Below are 19,141 nucleotides of genomic sequence, written 5' to 3' on the forward strand. Positions count from 1 at the left end.
TGGACACTGTACAAATTGTGAGTAAAAAAGGAATGGACTAATTTACAAAGCTCATAAACTTATATTTTATTCACAATATAATATAGATAACATATCAAATGTTGAAAGTGAGACATTTTGAAATGTCTTGCCAAATATTGGCTCATTTTGGATTTCATGAGAGCTACACATTCCAAAAAAGTTGGGACAGGTAGCAATAAGAGGCCGGAAAAGTTAAATGTTCATATAAGGAACAGCTGGAGGACCAATTTGCAACTTATTAGGTCAATTGGCAACATGATTGGGTATAAAAAGAGCCTCTCAGAGTGGCAGTGTCTCTCAGAAGTCAAGATGGGCAGAGGATCACCAATTCCCCCAATGCTGCGGTGAAAATAGTGGAGCAATATCAGAAAGTTGTTTCTCAGAGAAAAATTGCAAAGAGTTTGAAGTTATCATCATCTACAATGCATAATATCATCCAAAGATTCAGAGAATCTGGAACAAGGGTCTGGAACAACATAAGGGTCAAGGCCAGAAAACCATACTGGATGCCCGTGATCTTTGGGCCCTTAGAAGGCACTGCATCACATACAGGAATGCTACTGTAATGGAAATCACAACATGGGCTCAGGAATACTTCCAGAAAACATTGTCGGTGTACTCCACCGTGCCATTCGACGTTGCCGGCTAAAACTCTATAGGCCAAAAAAGAAGCCATATCTAAACATGATCCAGAAGCGCAGGTGTTTTCTCTGGCCCAAGGCTCATTTAAAATGGACTGTGGCAAAGTGGAAAACTGTTCTGTGATCAGACAAATCAAAATTTGAAGTTCTTTTTGGAAAACTGGGATGCCATATGAACCGGCCTAAAGAGGACGAGGACAACCCATCTCTGATGGTATGGGGTTGCATGAGAGCATGTGGCATCATCAATGGCATCATCAATGCTGAAAGGTATATCCAAGTTCTAGAACAACATATGCTCCCATCCAGACGTCGTCTCTTTCAAGGAAGACCTTGCATTTTCCAACATAACAAAGCCAGACCACATACTGCATCAATTACAACATCATGGCTGCATAGAAGAAGGATACGGGTACGAAAATGGCCAGCCTGCAGTCCATATCTTTCATCCATAGAAAACATTTGGCGCATCATAAAGAGAGAAAACATTTGGCGCATCATAAAGATGCGACAAAGAAGACCTAAGACAGTTGAGCAACTAGAAGCCTGTATTAGACAAGAATGGGACAACATTCCTATTCCTAAACTTGAGCAACTTGTCTCCTCAGTCTCCAGACATTTGCAGACTGTTATAAAAAGAAGAGGGGATGTCACACAGTGGTAAACATGGCCTTGTCCCAACTTGTTTGAGATGTGTTGATGCCATGAAATTTAAAATCAACTTATTTTACCCTTAAAATGATACATTTTCTCAGTTTAAACATTTGATGTCATCTAGGTTTTATTCTGAATAAAATATTGAAAACATCCACATCATTGCATTCTGTTTTTATTCACAATTTGTATAGTGTCCCAACTTTTTTGAAATCGGGCTTGTACTTTAACCACTTGCCGACTGCCGCACGACTATTTACGTCGGCAGTCAGCCCCTCACAGGCAAAGTGACGTAGATCTACGTCGCTAGCATGTGAGGGTCTAGGGAGCAAGCGCGCGCCCCCGGAGGCGCGCTCCCGCGTGGTCACGGACCCCCCCCCCGCGCGTGTGACCGGCGGACCCGATGTCCGCCGGTCACTCGGCGATCGTCGCTGCAGAGGGAGAAAGTCAGGCGGCTAGTGTAAACAAGCCGCCTGTCATTCTCCCCTGTGTAGAAACAGTGATCATACGGTTCTACTATGTAGGACCGTTGATCATTGTTCCTACAGCTCAAGCCACAGCCAATCGCAGTTAGAATCACGCCCCTAGGGACACACACAGCCCCTCCCCCTCAAAAAAGTTAACCCCTTCACTGCCAGTGTAATTTTACAGTAACAGTGCATATGTATAGCACTGATTACTGTAGAAATGTCACTGGTAACCCCAAAAGTGTCAAAAATGTCAGTCAAGGGTCCGATCTGTCCGCCGCAATTTTGCAGTACCGGAAAAAAAAAAAAAAAAAAAAAAATCGCAGATCGCCGCCATTACGCGTTAAAAAAAAAAAAACAAAAATGACAAAAATCTTTCCCTTTGATAGTAAACGCGATAACTTTTGCGCAAACCAATCAAAATACGCTTTTTTTGCGATTTTTTTACCAAACATATGTAGCATAAAACAAATTGGCCGAAAATGTTAAAAAATTTTGATTTTTACATGTTTTTGGGGGGGAATTTCATATAAAAAATGTGAAAAATATTGCTATTTTTGCAAAATTGACGCTTTTTTCTTGTTTATAGCGCATGATCAAAAAATTGCACAGGTGATCAAATGCCACCAAAAGAAAGCTCTGTTTGTGGTAAAAAAGGACGTCAAATTAGTTTAGGTACAGCGTCGCACGACCGCGCAATTGTCCATTAAAGTCACGCAGTGCCGAAACGCAAAATAGGCCCTGGTCAGGAAGGGGGTAAAATCTTCCGGGGCTTAAGTGGTTAATGTGGGGGACCTGTGTGCATTCCTCACAAGAGCCAGTCAGGCATTTTATATCATAGTCAGACACATCCCAACCACTGCTGCCTAGAATTACTTACACCACTGGCATCATTGGGAGGCTAAATCTAGGAACAGAGTCATTCAGTGATTGCTTCTGCGTTTACTAATATGGGGGGGTTACACCTTTCAGACACCCACAGCACTGTGGATTGAAGGACATTTTTCCCAGGCAAAAAGTCTCCGCATAACACTGAAGAATTTGTGAATGATATAACACTTTATGTGCCTTGTCCTGCCTGAATGAGAAGCTTTGCCTTTTTCTATGCCCAAAGTAAAACATGGCAGATGAGTGGATTACATGTAGGTTTCTGTAGAATGACAGCTGACATTGGTTTTACACACAGCACATTAATGTAGTGTAGCAGACATCTTTAAAGGCTAAAATCACCTCATGGAGCATTTTACACCTGTAAAGGTGTTGCATGCTCCACCACCTTCCCCCACACACCAAGCTGCCCCCTCCCCTGCAGCCACTGTTGCATTTCAATGTGGCTGTGCAGGGCTCTTCAACCACAGCAGACATCTCAATGAACTGCAGCTTTCAAACAGAAAGCCCATACAAAAGCAGAAAGCTGTAGGACTTGTTTGTAGAAGCCTGACATTGCACCTGTGTTCCACAGATCTTGGGTTCAATGCTTTTCAGGCTCAGCAGAGAGAAAAATAAACATTCAAAAATGAACATTTTTTGGCAAAATTGTTTTGTCTTCTTTCCCCAAAGGTGAACTTTGCCTTTAAATAAATAACATTTCAAAACTAAACTTCAGCCACTGAAGACATCTGTGATCATATTCATCAACTGCTAAAAACAGAAAAAGTACTAAGGCTGGGTTCACACTGCTCCCACATCGGGTGACTTCCAATCTGATTTTGCCCTACAACTTCAATGAACGGGATCCATCTTTGATCCGACAATACCAGGCCCTTTGAGTCTGGTATGGATCCTGAGGGGGGAGACCCCACACCAAAAAAAAACAAAAAAAAAAAAAAAAAACCAGTGTGGGGTCCCACCTAAAATCCATAGCAGACCCTTATCCAAGCATGCAGCTTGGCAGGTCAGAAAATGATGGGGGGGGGGGGGATGCAGGAAGAAGGGAGAAGAACCAGAGGGAGCAGACCTCACCGGAGAAAGAAGACACGTTGGAGCTACTTTAATAAAGGACTTTGTTAAAAACCTGTGTACTGTTATTTATTTTTGACACTTTTTTTGGTGAATGAGAAGGGGTACAATGTACCCCATGCTCATTTACATAGGGGGGCTTGTTACAGGGGCCTTTCAAATTCGGATAAGCCCCCTGGCTTCAGACCCCCACAACCACCGTCCAGGGTTGTCGGAAAGAGGCCCTTGTCCCCATGTGGCCCGGTATGGTCCAGGAAGGGGGGGGGTTTCTTGACCTGCCGGACTACTTGCTATAAAGAAGAGTCTGGTCTGAACAATGTTTTCTTTATTTAGGCGTGGGGTTTCCCCTCAAGATTCCATGGTATGGAATTGGGGGGAAAGCCACGCTGTATTTTATTTTTTTTTCACATTGGCGTGGGGTTCCCTTTTAAGATCCTCAGAGCACAAGTGCAGGCCAAAGATATTGAATGGGCTGAAGTTGGACCATAGTAGTGCAGGAACCTTTTTCAAAGTTAGACCAACTTGTGTTGGACTATTTAGGATCACTCTCATAGGGAATCATTGATTTATACACGTCATGGGACATGTGCTCCTAAAGTCGAAGCGCATGTGGCACCAGTGTGAACCGGGCCTAAATGACACAGAGTAGCTAAAAGCAGCAGATGACTCGTTCCCGAGCGAACCAATTTTGACTGGGGCAGGGGATAATCCTAATGTCTGTGGCTTTCAAACCGGACTCCCCAATCAACCCATCTCAGAGAAAATAGCGACAAACTTGTGACTGCTGCCTTTTTCTCCCAACATTGGTTCTAAAAGGATCAGGCTGTGCTCCCCTTCCTGACTGTATAGACAAGTCTGCACACTTGGGCTGCTATGTCTTTTACCAACTCTGGGTTATTATTAGTGAATACAATTGTAAATCTGATTAAAAATAATTTAGCAGCAAGACACATTTTAAGTTATTTATTCTTATAAAAAAGGACAAATACATCTTACTTAGAAAGCACAAACATGTCAATCAAACCGCAAATGACAAAAGAAAAGTAATTGCATACAATGAAATTGCTGCACAGTCCACCTGATGTTCTGTAACTCTCCATCACACCTTATAAATAAAACCTCTCAGACTGAGCACCATGAACTGTTTACTTTATGGTCCAGTGTTTGACGCTTACTTGTTTTCAGGTAAGGGCTCTGAGAACTGCCAGTGTAGAGTTTGAGAACAGAGGTCACAAAGCAAATTGCTAGGTGCATTACAGGGCTTCTGTAACAAACTAAATTACCTGTGTTAAAAGCCTCAGATGAAAGCAGCCATTCTTCAAATTCTGGGCTGCAAAATAGTTGCAGAACAGGGACGTTTCTTTTATTGAATCCAAAAAGGTTTATTTCACAGCTTTGAACTAGTATGTGGCCTGGAAGTCACAGAATGGCTTGTCAAACAAAAACAATTTGCTTTGTGAAAAGTTTGCTTTAAAAATTGAAACGTCTATGACCGGCTTTGAAAGGGCAGCTGCCGTGATAACGTCTGATTAAAGAACAATTTTGTCTCCCATTAACGAATCAGCTTATCAATTTCCTGTTGCTAGGGAAGGTTCTTTAAACAAATGTGCCATTGACTAGCTTCTAGATTGTTACCTGTTCTTCAGTCGCACCTTTCATACATGAGGCCCAAATGCGTTCACTTGAGTGGATCAGAAAAATCACCAAATACTAAGAGTTGTCAAATTTACTAATTTGGCAATGGGCAAGCACCCAATATGCATTTGAAACTCTCAAGTTGTTCCTGATCCTCTCCAATTCATCATTATTTACAAGTAAAGAAAGAGCAGAACAGGGAAAGTTCCTAACATAGAAGCTTAGATTTCTTACTTGCTCAGCTATAACATGCCAAGGAGGAAGTACAGCTACACACAGAGCGTATCCCAACATATATTACCGGTCACTGGCAGAGGGACACACCATAAACGTGTGTTTACAAAGAAAGCATTGACGGTTTTAGGTTATAAGGCCATACTAAAAAGAACCAACAAATGTAAGTATTTTTATCTGGGTAAGGAGAATATGGACACTGCTGCAATTAACTGCATCCAAACAATTATTTTGTATTATTTTATCTGCCCAAATAAATGCTGAAATCTGAATGGGTGTTCTGTATATTTGCACACCACTGCTCTTTGCCCTGCTTCTTTTTAACCTAGAAGACAATGTTATTGTTTACATAAATTGGGGTTTAAATTCGTAACTGTTTCTCTGAAGACCAGATCCACAGATTTAATATCAGTGAGGCAAAAGATCCTTTGCCTCATCCAGGTCTAAACCATATACATAACAAAACTGCTGCTTCAGAGTTTATAGTGGGAACACTGTAATAATTTCATGCACATGCTCTTCAATTACTGTGCCATCAGTTTTCCATTACTAAACATTATCTTTGTAAACTCAATCAAAGCTCATGGCGTTATTGATAACCTGGGCAGCAGCTTCATCAGCCTTTAAATTATATTTCTACTTCATATAAAAACAAAAAATCCAACTTAAAACATAAAAGTTTAAGCATTTGTTTGTAAACAAAATTTCCCAGAATAAAGCACAAGTAAAATACTATTATCCCACATTGCGTTCACCCCAATCAGTCAACCACCTAAATGTAGAGACAGCAAGGCATGTCTCTTATTGATTTTCATTAAATAAGCAAAACTAAAGTGCAGGATCGTCCATTGCCCACCACTGACCAGAAGGGTTCATTCCGATCACTCTTACTAGAGTTCCATGTCAATCCTATGTGAAACTCCCTATAATAATAGAACACCGCGTTAAAAATGCTTCTTGTTTTAATGTCCTGCATTAGGGGCAATATTTTATTTTGGGGAATGTTCTTGACCTTACTTATATTAGGTTTTGAAAGTTGGATTTATTTGGAGGTAAGGCTTTGTCTTTGAAAATACTCTCTTGACTTTCCAATAGTAGGGCAAATGATCGGAAGCATTCAGTATTCTTCGCTCCACACTCATTTAGCGCACCCTGTTTCTTTGACCTCTTCCATCTTCACTCCATTTTGGATCTTTCAAAATGTGTTATCATTCGTTCCTGTTAGAGTATTGAAAGAGACATTATAAATCACATAATTATATTTATTTCTAACACATCTCTAAAAGAAAACTTGATAACATTCTGGAGATCTGAAGAATATTTAACGGTAAGTAAAGTGAATTGTGGCCAGAGTGTACAGTGCTGCTCTATTTAAAAGCCGTTCTTGGAAGATCTCCTGCAGATGCATACAAGTAGATCTGCTCACTGACCTCCATCTTCAAACACAATACACAGGAGAAGGAACAATTCCTTTATATGATCTCAGACTTACCGTACAGTTATGCTTGCAGTGCTTTTATCAACCTACATTCAAAATTATAAAAAGAGGCATTTTTTCGAAAACACTAGGTTTACATTCATATATGAATGACCTCATGAAAATTCCAGCTGCCTGATTGACATGCAGAGCCTCAGGTTTTAATGTTTTTGAGTCCGTGATGGCTTGTGTAGAAGGGCCTTTGTATGCTTCAGAATGGATTCTCTCTTCATATATTTCTATGGTAGTGCAAGAACAACTTGATGCAGGTGAACTGCACCTGCAATGAATTCTGAATGATCCCAGAAGTGTCTCTAACAAATGTCAAAAACATTCTACACTAGGCCATCAAAACCCGGCCACACAGGTCCTAAGTACACACAGATAAGGATTTCTGACTTTATAAGCTATGATTTATTGATTCAAAATATTAAAATTAGAGACAGCCAAGTAACGAGCAAAGTTAAAAGGAAATCATCAATGGCAGACTACATATTTCTTCCAAATACTCATTTTGAATGAAGTTATAAACTAAGCCTGAAGTAAGATCCGTATACAGCCTTACTAGCTTTGACAACTCAACTGTTTATATGTTCTAAATACTTGTTCAGAATGGTATACCATTGCTACCCTGCTAAGAGTAAAAAAAAACAAACAAATGTGGATCCTAATCTTTAGGAAAAATAATTTTAAAGACAAAAGATCTCTCTGGAAAAAAAATGTTTAAAAGGAGATATGATCACAACATATACAAATATCTAAATGGGGATTCTAACAGGGAGAAAACGATCCCGTCTTAATCCCTTAAGACACATGGTCACTCAATGAAGTTAAATAAAAAGTGGTTTAACTTTAACCACTTCCCACCCGGCCCCTGTACATAAATGGCTGGGTGCGACAAGTGCGGTTCTGATCGGACGTACCTGCAGTGGCGCAATCCCGAGATACAGCCCATTACAGTTCAGGATATGGGGCCTCTGATTTGCCATGTGATGGCTGTGTCCAAAAACATCCATCACACAATGTAAACAGAGGCACATGTCTCTGTGCCGGCTCTTCTCCTGAACTCACTGGAGGGGGATCCCTGATTTTACTGTTCAGCTACACAGAGTGCAGCCATCTGTCAACAGTGTACCAAGCACTATAGATCTGTCCCTGTTCACAGTGCATAAAAACATCTATCACAGTCCACAGTGAACCAAAAACATCGGTCACAGTGTACAGTGCACAAAAACATCTGTCGCAGTGTACAAAAACATCTGTCGCAGTGTACAAAAACATCTGTCGCAGTGTACAGTAAACTGCAAATGCACCACTCGTGAGGGACTGCCCCAAACGTCAGACTATGAGCAATAATTCTAGCACAACACCTCCTCTGTAACTCTAAGCTGGTAACCTGTAAAGACTTCTAAAGCATTGCTTATGAAGATTTTTTTATATAAATTGTGCAAAATCGGTGCTAAATACAAGAAAGAAAACAACTAATTGACAGCTTCTAGCACAGGCCAACAGATAAGAACATAAACCATATAGAAAAAAATCTGCACACATAATGAGAAATGTGTGTAAAAAATAAATCCTTCATACCGTGTACCAACACCACAATTACAAATTATATGTGACATAATAAAATCAAAACAATATACAAAAATTGTGCAAAAAATATGGATACATATAAATCCAAAAATGTCCATCAAAAAGTCCATAGGCTAGAAGGGACAGAAAGTACCTGTCTCTCGTGTAGTACAGTGCTCTGTAGCCTTGGAAGCAGACAGAGGGATCTGCTAGAGCTGAGTGCAAGCAGGGGAGACACCAGAGAGCACAGCAGTCTATCGGGAGAGACAGGTACTTTTTGTCCCTGCTAGCTGCGTCAGAAAAATGGATTTTTGTAAGAACTTACCGTAAAATCCTTTTCTCTTAAGCTCATTGACAGACGCAGTCCTCTTTGATTAATATCAAATTGGGTTATACTGCCCTCTACAGGAGTAGGACACTAGGCAGAAGAAAACGTTTTGGCCACACCTTAGGGGCAGTCCCAGAGGGTATATCCTCTCTCTCTCTGCTACAGGATGTCAGTTATGTCACAAAGCAGTGGCAGAGAATTTAACCCAACCCAACTCAAAATAGAGGGGCGGGTACTGCGTTTGTCAATGAGCTTAAGAGAAAAGGATTTTACGGTAAGTTCTTACAAAAATCTATTTTTCTCTGTCGCTCATTGACAGACGCAGTCCTCTTTGATTAATATCAAATTGGGACGTCCCAAAGCAGTGCCACAAATGAGGGGTGGGATAACGGAAATCAAAATCCAATCCAGAAGGCCCAACCGGTGCCAACTAGAAGTCTTAAAGGCTCATCAAACAAAATGATGAGACAACTGAAAACCCAACAGAAAAAACCCTCGAGGTAGACCACCGGTCTCCTCAAACAGCGGCCTGCAGAACCTTGCGGCCAAAAGAGGCATCCGCCGATGCCATCACATCAACTTTATAAAATTTTGCAAAGGTATGCACCGACGACCATGTAGCCGCCTTGCAAACCTGAAGCACTGACGTCTGATGGCGAAAGGCCCATGAAGCACTAAGCGCCCGAGTGGAGTGCGCCTAAACAGTGAACGGAGGCTCCTGACCCTTAATAGAATAAGCCTGTACCACCGTCTGTCTGATCCATTTGGAGATAGTCGCGGCGGATGCAGGCCCTTCTTAGGGCCATCCGTGATCACAAAAAGTGTATCCGTCTTACGAAATGAATCCGTAGTATTCAAGTATACCCTGATCGCCCGAACCACATCCAAGGAATGCAACGCGAATTCCCGAGGATGACTGGGCTTAGGACACAGGGAAGGCAATACAATGTCCTCATTCAAATGAAACTCTGAAACCACCTTAGGAAGGAAGGATGGATTGGGACGAAGAACAACCTTATCCCTATGAACCACCAGATATGGGGAACGACAGGATAATGCGGCCAGTTCTGATACCCTGCGTGCAGAAGTGATAGCCACCAAGAAGACCACCTTCTGGGATAAAGTAGCAAGGGAATCTCCCTGATATTTTCAAAGGGAGGTTTCTGAAGAACCGACAGCACCAAATTCAGATCCCAGGGCGGTAAGGGTGCGCGCACCGGCAGAGCCAGGTGCCGCACTCCCTGGATGAAACTCCGCATTAAGGAATGACTAGCCAGAGGCTTTTGAAAGAAGATTGCTAACGCTGAAACCTGACCCTTGATGGTGCTCAAGGACAGTTTCTGCTCAACCCCCTTTTTGCAGAAAGGCCAATATTCGGGCCACCGAGTAAGAACGTGGAGGGAACCCAAGGGATTCACACCACGCGATATAAGACTTCCATGTGCGATGATAGACTTTTCTGGAAGTCGCTTTCCTTGCTTTAATTAGAGTAGGAATAACTGAAGCTGACAACCCTTTGTCCTTCAGCACCTGGGTCTCAATAGCCAGGCCATTAAAGCCAGCGATCGTAAAGCAGGATGGAAGATCGGTCCCTGCGACAGCAGATCCTCCCTGAGAGGAAGTCGCCAAGGAACGTCTGCGACCAGCCTGACCAGGTCGGCGTACCAGGCCCGACGAGGCCAGTCTGGAGCCACCAGGATAACTGGGATTCCCTCCACCTCTATCCTGCGAAGAAGTTTCGGCAGCAACTTGAGAGGAGGGAAGGCATACAATAGCTGATATTGCCCCCACGGGGCGACTAGCGCGTCTGCGGCGTCTTCTAGAGGATCGCGGGAGCGAGCTACAAACCTCCGCACTTTCCTGTTGAGCCGAGATGCCAACAGATCCACATTCGGGGTGCCCCAACAAAGGCACAGTTGGTGGAATACTTCTGGATGAAGAGACCATTCCCCTTGATCCAGAATCTGACGGCTGAGATAATCTGCCTGCCAATTCTCCACCCCCGGAATGAATACCGCGGAGAGAACTGGAAGAAACCGTTCTGCCCAACGAAGAATGCTGGCCACTTCTATGGCCGCCAGGACACTCTTGGTGCCCCCCTGGTGATTGACGTAAGCCACTGCTGTGGCATTGTCCGACTGGATCCGCACCGGGCTGCCCCGGAGCCGCTCGGTCCAATGAATCAGACAAAGTCGGATCGCTCTCAGTTCCAATACATTTATCGGTAACCTGGACTCTTCCAGGGACCAAAGCCCCTGAGCAGATAATTTGCCAAGAATTCCTCCCCACCCGGATAGACTGGCATCCGTGGTGACAATCGTCCAGTATATTGGGAGAAATGACTTCCCCTGGCTGAGCATCGAGACCGAAGCCACCAGACCAGAGACTCCCTGGTCCGCTCGCTCAGTCGGATCCGATTGTCCAGGGAATCGGGATTGCGGTTCCATCTGAGAAGAATCTCCTTTTGAAGGATTCGGGTATGGGACTGGGCAAATGGTACTGCCTCGAAGGAAGCCACCATCAGACCCAGGACCCTCATGCAAGTCCGAAGGGAAGGCCAGTTGACGGATAGTAACAACTGAATCGTTGATTGAATCTTCCGGAGTTTCTCCGCAGGTAGAAACACTTTTGCCATGGATGTGTCTAAAATTAGACCCAGATATTCCAGTCTCCTGGTGGGAACCAGAGATGACTTCTGCAGGTTCACCAGCCACCCGAACTCTTGCAAAGAGATCATGGTGATCTCCAAGTTTAGCAACAGAGTCTGCGGAGACTCTGCACGAAGCAGATGATCGTCTAGGTAACCTAGAATCGATATGCCTCGCTGTAGCAACAGCGCCAAAACTGGGGCCAACACCTTTTTGAAGACCCGGGGAGCCGAGCCGTAACGCCGCAAACTGATAATGGTTCTCTTCTATGGAAAAACGCAGGAAACGCTGATGTCCTGCGTAAATTGGAATGTGAAGATAGGCATCCTTGATGTCTATGGACGCCAGAAAATCCCCCTGATGCAGTGAGGCCGCTACTGTGCGAATGGACTCCATTTTGAATTTTTGTACCCTGACAAAAAGATTGAGTGCTCTTAAGTCCAGAATTGGACGCACCTTGCCCTCTTTTCTGGGTATTGTGAATAGGTTCGAATAGAACCCCTGAAAACGCTCTGTCCAAGGAACGTGGACCACCACTCCTTGTTGCATCAAATCCGTTACTGCCCCCCGCAAAGCTCTTAAGCGATCCGGGGATAGTCTGATATTGGAAGGGAAGAATCGCACCGGTGGAAGTGATCGAAACTCGATCTTGTATCCCGACCATATGACTTCGCGAACCCATTTGTCCGGGATTCTGGAAAGCCATGGATCCGGAAACCGGTGAAGACGTCCCCCCACCCCAGATATGGGTGGGGGCGCACCTTCAGGCTTTTGTAGTCTTATCTTCAGCTCTGGAAGAGCCAGACTTTTGTTTACCCGACCAGCGCCCCTTGAATCCTCCTGGCAGGGCTTTAGAGGGCTTTGCCTTATCGCCCGCCCCAGGGGAGCGACAAAAACTTTTTATGAGCGGAAAAGGAAGGCCCCCATCTATGACGAGGTCCTTTACCCTTAGTATTCTGTGGCAAAAAAGTGCTCTTGCCCCCAGTGAGATCCTTGATAATCTCATCCAAGGTGGCCCCAAATAGGCGATTCCCCTGAAAGGGGAGATTAGCCAAAGCTTTTTTGGAACCTTGATCCGCCGACCAGCACTTTAACCACAGCACACGCCTGAGGACCACTGCTGAAATCGATGCACGCCCCAACAATGGAGTGGCGTCCAGAGCGGCGTCACAGACAAACTGTAGCCCTTGTATCATCTGTTCCAGCAAGTCTGATACTGCCGGGGGGATGCTTCTCCCCTCTAAATCCCGGCGTAACAACTTGGTCCATTCTGTCAATGTTTGTGAAACCAAACCAATTGCAATCACTGGCCTAAAGGCTGACCCGATCAGGGAAAAGATGGAGCGGGACACGGCTTCCACCTTACGATCCACCGGATCCCTAAAGGACGGAGCGTCCTCCAATGGGATAACAGTAGCTTTATTTAGTCTAGAAATCGGTGAATCCACCAATGGTGGGACTGTCCATTTTTTAAGGAGGGATTCCTCAAACGGATAACGCCTAGTAATGCATTTGGAAATACCAGGGGTTCGTTTTGGTCGACCCCATTCCTCTTTAATTATATTACCAAAACATTTGGGCAAGGGAAACACCCTCGCCATCTTGGTAGGTCTGTTAGTACCAAAAGGAATTTCAGTATCAGCTACCTCTGTCGGTGTAACCTCAAGTCTTAAGGTTTCCCGGACAGACACAATTAGTGCATCCACCAACGCTTCTTCTTGTGCTATGGCGGAGGCAGAAACGTCCTCCTCACTGTCTGAGGAGACCGTACCCGAGATACAAGCCCCAGACGAGGGACCTGCAGCTGCAGTGACAGGCTCAGAATCTGTATCTGAAGTGTCAGATGAAATAGGGGTAGGCGGGGGTCGCTTCTTTGCGCCCCGTCCCAGACAGGCCACCTCCACCCGGGATACAACAGACTCCAAAACCGCTGACAATGCATCAATAGTAAGTGGGGAACTGGAGGGTCCTGCGGCCACCTCGAGGGGATCAGGTGGGGATACATGTGTGGCAGGGTCCATGACTAATCCAGGAACACTTGCCAGCAAACAAAAACTGCAAAAGAAAAAAACTTCTTTTTTTTTTTTTAATGTGTAATCCCCCAGCGCAACAGCGCCCCTCAGCGTTACCTGCTTAGGACCCCCACAGAGAGAGAGAGAGACCCCAAGGGCTCACCACCTGATGCACAGAAGCTTCTACCAAACTGCTCTCAGCGCTGTCCTTTACAGAACAGGAAGTCTTGTGAATAGTTTTTCCGCCCCTTTACACGCCTTCCGGCGCTCCCACTGCTACTCCTCGATGTAGCTGGGCATATCAAAAATGGCCGCCCCCATGCAGGAGACACCAGGCTACGCCAAAATGGCAGCCTGCGGACGGCCTGTGGAAGGATGGCGGCTGAATCATGCGGCCTGCAGGAGGATGGTAGTGGCCTGCGGGATCCGTGCGGCCTGCGGAAGGAGGGCGGCGGCCTGCGGATCTCGTGCGGCCTGCGGGAGGATGGCGGTGGCCTGCGGGATCCGTGCGGCCTACGGGAGGATGGCGGCGGCCTGCAGACGGCCTGTGGAAGGATGGCGGCGGCCTGCTGAATCGTGCGAGCTGCGGGAGGATAGCAGCGGCTTGGGCTGTGCGACCTGCGTGAGGATGGCGGTAGTCCATGTAGCTGCATCACTATGCATTGGGTAGGTGCTTGATTATATCACCCCTTTTATATGACTATTTCAGCTAGTAACGCCAACCCCTGTCTCCATCCTTGACCCCAGTCATGGCTTCCTCCCTTTACAGCGCCAGTTCTTTACAGTGACTATCAGATAGTCCGCTCCGAAACCAAGCCTCCTGGAGTGATATCTCTTATTCACCAAATCACACTATCAAGAGGGAGATCTGTGAAACCATGTCATAGGATAGAGGGGGAACCCTAGGATCAAGAGGGTCCCACCATCCACAGAGGGGCCCGTATCCACCAAAACCCGACAGGGGAGAGGGGGAACATTCTACTCACCATACCGGAACCGGCGGGCACCCACTCCTAACAGAACCCCTCTCCACCGAAGTGGGGGGGCTGTCGACCAATACGGACGCCGTGACTCAGTTTCCGACTGGTCGCAGGCGTCCTGGCGAGACGTTTAACTTGCAGGGCCAGTCCCCGTCCAGCGGGACTATGTCGCAGGCCGACCCAGCGCGGAGCTAGGGCCTGCACGCGCTCGTAAGCTGACTGGGGTGACCACTGGACCTCAATATCCAGCCCATCGCCCAGATCCGGCATATTTTGCTTGAAGATCTCACAGGAACAACTGGAGAAAAAAAGCTAACTAAAAAGAATTTACAGTGGGTACGGAAAGTATTCAGACCCCCTTACATTTTTCACTCTTTGTTATATTACAGCCATTTGCTAAAATCATTTAAGTTCATTCTTCTTCCTCATGAATGTACACATAGCACCCCATACTGACAGAAAAACACATAATTGTTGACATTGTTGCAGATTTATTAAAAAAGAAAAACTGAAATATCACATGGTCCTAAGTATTCAGACCCTTTGCTGTGACACTCATATTTAACTCAAGTGCTTTCCATTTCTTCTGATCATCCTTGAGATGGTTCTACACCTTCATTTGAGTCCAGCTGTGTTTGATTATACTGATTGGCCTTGATTAGGAAAGCCACACACCTGTCTATATAAGACCTTCCAGATCACAATGCATGTCAGAGCAAATGAGAATCATGAGGTCAAAGGAACTGCCTGAAGAGCTCAGAGACAATTGTGGCAAGGCACAGATCTGGCCAAGGTTACAAAAAGATTTCTGCTGCACTTAAGGTTCCTAAGAGCACAGTGGCCTCCATAATCCTCAAATGGAAGACATTTGGGACGACCAGAACCCTTTCTAGAGCTGGCTATCCGGCCAAACTGAGCTATCGGGGGAGAAGAGCCTTGGTGAGAGAGGTAAAGAAGAACCCAAAGATCACTGTGGCTGAGCTCCAGAGATGCAGTCAGGAGATGGGAGAAAGTTGTAGAAAGTCAACCATCACTGCAGCCCTCCACCAGTCGGGGCTTTATGGCAGAGTGGCCCGACGGAAGCCTCTCCTCAGTGTAAGACACATGAAAGCCCGCATGGAGTTTGCTAAAAAACACCTGAAGGACTCCAAGATGGTGAGAAATAAGATTCTCTGGTCTGATGAGACCAAAATATAAAACTTTTTGGCCTTAATTCTAAGCGGTATGTGTGGAGAAAACCAGGCACTGCTCATCACCTGTCCAATACAGTCCCAACAGTGAAGCATGGTGGTGGCAGCATCATGCTGTGGGGGTGTTTTTCAGCTGCAGGGACAGGACGACTGGTTGCAATCGAGGGAAAGATGAATGCGGCCAAGTACAGGGATATCCTGGACAAAAACCTTCTCCAGAGTGCTCTGGACCTCATGGGCCGAAGGTTTACCTTCCAACAAGACAATGACCCTAAGCACACAGCTAAAATAACGAAGGAGTGGCTTCACAACAACTCCGTGACTGTTCTTGAATGGCCCAGCCAGAGCCCTGACTTAAACCCAATTGAGCATCTCTGGAGAGACCTAAAAATGGCTGTCCACCAACGTTTACCATCCAACCTGACAGAACTGGAGAGGATCTGCAAGGAGGAATGGCAGAGGATCCCCAAATCCAGGTGTGAAAGACTTGTTGCATCTTTCCTAAAAAGACTCCTGGCTGTATTAGATCAAAATGGGGCTTCTACTAAATACTGAGCAAAGGGTCTGAATACTTAGGACCATGTGATATTTCAGTTTTTCTTTTTTAATAAATCTGCAACAATGTCAACAATTCTGTGTTTTTCTGTCAGTATGGGGTGCTATGTGTACATTCATGAGGAAGAAGAATGAACTTAAATGATTTTAGCAAATGGCTGCAATATAACAAAGAGTGAAAATTTTAAGGGGGTCTGAATACTTTCCGTACCCACTGTATCTAAAAAATCTTGCCAGGACCAAAGATCCCAGCAAGGAACTTAGGTCCTTACTCCTGACTAGACAGAAAAAAAGTTACATCCTGTAGCAGAGAGAGAGAGGATATACCCTCTGGGACTGCCCCTAAGGTGTGGCCAGAACGTTTTCTTCTGCCTAGTGTCCTACTCCTGTAGAGGGCAGTATAACCCAATTTGATATTAATCAAAGAGGACTGCGTCTGTCAATGAGCGACAGAGGAACCCTTATTGGAGAACTGTGAGATCTTAAAAAGGGGAGTTTTCAGGAAGTAGTAACAGCATTGAACTGCATGACCTTCCATGCAGGATCTGCTGTAATTCATCCAGACCTGAAACTATTAGTGTCTGCTGATCTGGAGCACTCCGGGGTAGCCATTGTCTGAGTGGAAATGTTTGGAATTTATCCCCTAAGGCTTGGTTGGATTTTCCATAAGGTTGGAGGCCAACATGTTCTGGTAAGCAGCCATCTCTTATCCATTGATGGTGATTCAGGGAGGAGTCTTGAGAAGCATTTATTATTTCTCTGCTTGTCATCCACATAAATTCTGTTTGGAATACACAGATGAGACACTGAACACTATTATTACCTTTTTTCTTTTGGCACCTTTATGGACCTTTTGATGGACATTTTTGAATTTATATGTATCCATATTTTTTGCACGATTTTTGTATATTGTTGTGATTTATTAGGTCACATGTAATTTGTAATTGTGGCGTTGGTACACGGTATTAAGGATTTCTTTTTTACACACATTATGTGTGCAGATTAGTGCTACACTTTTTTATATGAAGATTTTTAAATACAGTAGCTTGGCACCACTACAAGCGTGCGCAAATTTAAAGTGTGACATGTTTGGTATCGATTTACTCCAAACACCATACACTAGCACAACACCATATATTCTATTTTACCAAAAAATGTGGTATTATATTGTGTTTGTGTGCATTAAAATTAATTCAAGTGTAATTTTTTGAATAAAATACAGCGCAAATACCGTGGGACATTAATAATTGCAAAACCCATCATTTTATTCTCTAGGGCCTCTGCTAAATAAAAAATATAATGATTGCAATTATGCCTATGCAGTGTGTGAGAAATAACGCATGTTTGGGTAAAAAAAATCTTTAATTTCTTTATTTTCCAAATAATTGTGGAAAAAAATGACAGCTTCAAAAAACTCACCATGCCCCTTACTAAATACCTTGAACTGTCTAAAAGGGGTAATTTGGGGGGCATTTGTACTGCCCAGGCATGTTAGGGCCTCAAGAAATGAGATAGCCCATCAGTACATCAGGGGGATCATCTTTTAATGAAAGGTTCCATTGGCTTGTGGACTGTAACACTTTCACACAGACCAAATATAGAGGGATTTTAGTTATTTATACCAAAGAAATGTAGCAGTATACATTTTGGTTAAAATATATGGTATATATATATATTTGGTAAAAAATTACTTATTTGCAGAATCTAAGAAAAACGCAACTTTTTCTAAAACTTTCGGTATTTTTTAGTTTAAAAACCCAGTGGTGATTAACCACTTGCCGACCAGCCGCCGCAAATTGCCAGGTTCCCGCAAATTGCCGTACCCATACGGTGGTTCGCAGGAGCTATTCTGGGGGCGCGCATGCCCACTCGCCAGCGGGGAAGCCGATCCACGGGGATGGTGGCCACAATTGCTCCCCGTGAAGAGAGAATGGCGGTCTGCTGTTGTAAACACAGCAAACCGTTGTTCTCTAAGCTATCAACACAGAGCTCTTGTGTTACTCCTATTTAGGAACACAGGTCTCTGTGTTGATTTCACAAGCCCATCCCTCCCACAGTTACAAAACACCCCCTTGGCTCACATTTAACCCTTTGATCGCCCTTGGATCAACCCCTTCCCTGCCAGTGTCATTATTACAGTAACAATGCATATTTTTACCACTGATTACTGTAGTAATGTCACTGGTCCCCCCAAAAGTGTCAAAAATGTCAGTTAAGGGTCTGATCTGTCCACCCTAATGTCGCAGTCCTGCTAAAAATAGCTGATAGCCGCCATTACTAGTAAAAAAATAAAATAAAAATTACATAAATCGTTCCCCTAGTTTGTAGACGCGATAACTTTTACGCAAACCAATGAAAATACACTTATTGGGATTTTTTTTACCAAAAATACGTAGCAGTATACAAATTGGCCTAAAATGATGAAAAAAATTAGATTTTTTATTTTTTTTTGGGAATGTTAGATGGCAGTGAAAAATAGTTTTTATCCCCTTTTTGTTTATAGCGCAAAAAAAAAAAATAAAAAAAAAAAAAAAATTGCAGAGGTGATCAAAACACCACCAAAGGAAAGCTCTATTTGTGGGGGGAAAAAAGACATTCATTTTATTTGGGTACAGCATCGCACGACCGTACAATTTTCACTTAAATTAACTCAGTGCCAAATAGCAAAAATGGCTGGTCATTAAGGGGGAAAATCTTCACGTCCAGAAGTGGTTAAATACCACTAAAAGAAAGATCTATTTGTGTGAAAAAATGCTAAAAATGTC

General features: G+C 44.2%; 1 protein-coding gene across 2 annotated transcripts in view; it reads right to left on the minus strand.

The window, feature by feature from the left end:
- Positions 1–5,338: 5,338 nt before the first annotated feature.
- The window catches only part of TMEM87A (transmembrane protein 87A), a 76,180-nt gene continuing 62,377 nt past the window's right edge, over positions 5,339–19,141 (minus strand). For both annotated transcript variants that reach the window (XM_082242922.1, XM_082242921.1), the window contains exon 15: positions 5,339–6,829. In XM_082242922.1, the coding sequence (XP_082099048.1) occupies positions 6,788–6,829 (42 nt within the window). In that variant the 3' untranslated portion in view covers positions 5,339–6,787. The remainder of the gene's footprint in view (positions 6,830–19,141) is intronic.

Source organism: Pelophylax lessonae (assembly GCF_965119305.1).
Source record: "Pelophylax lessonae genome assembly, chromosome: 13".
Lineage (NCBI taxonomy): Eukaryota > Metazoa > Chordata > Amphibia > Anura > Ranidae > Pelophylax > Pelophylax lessonae.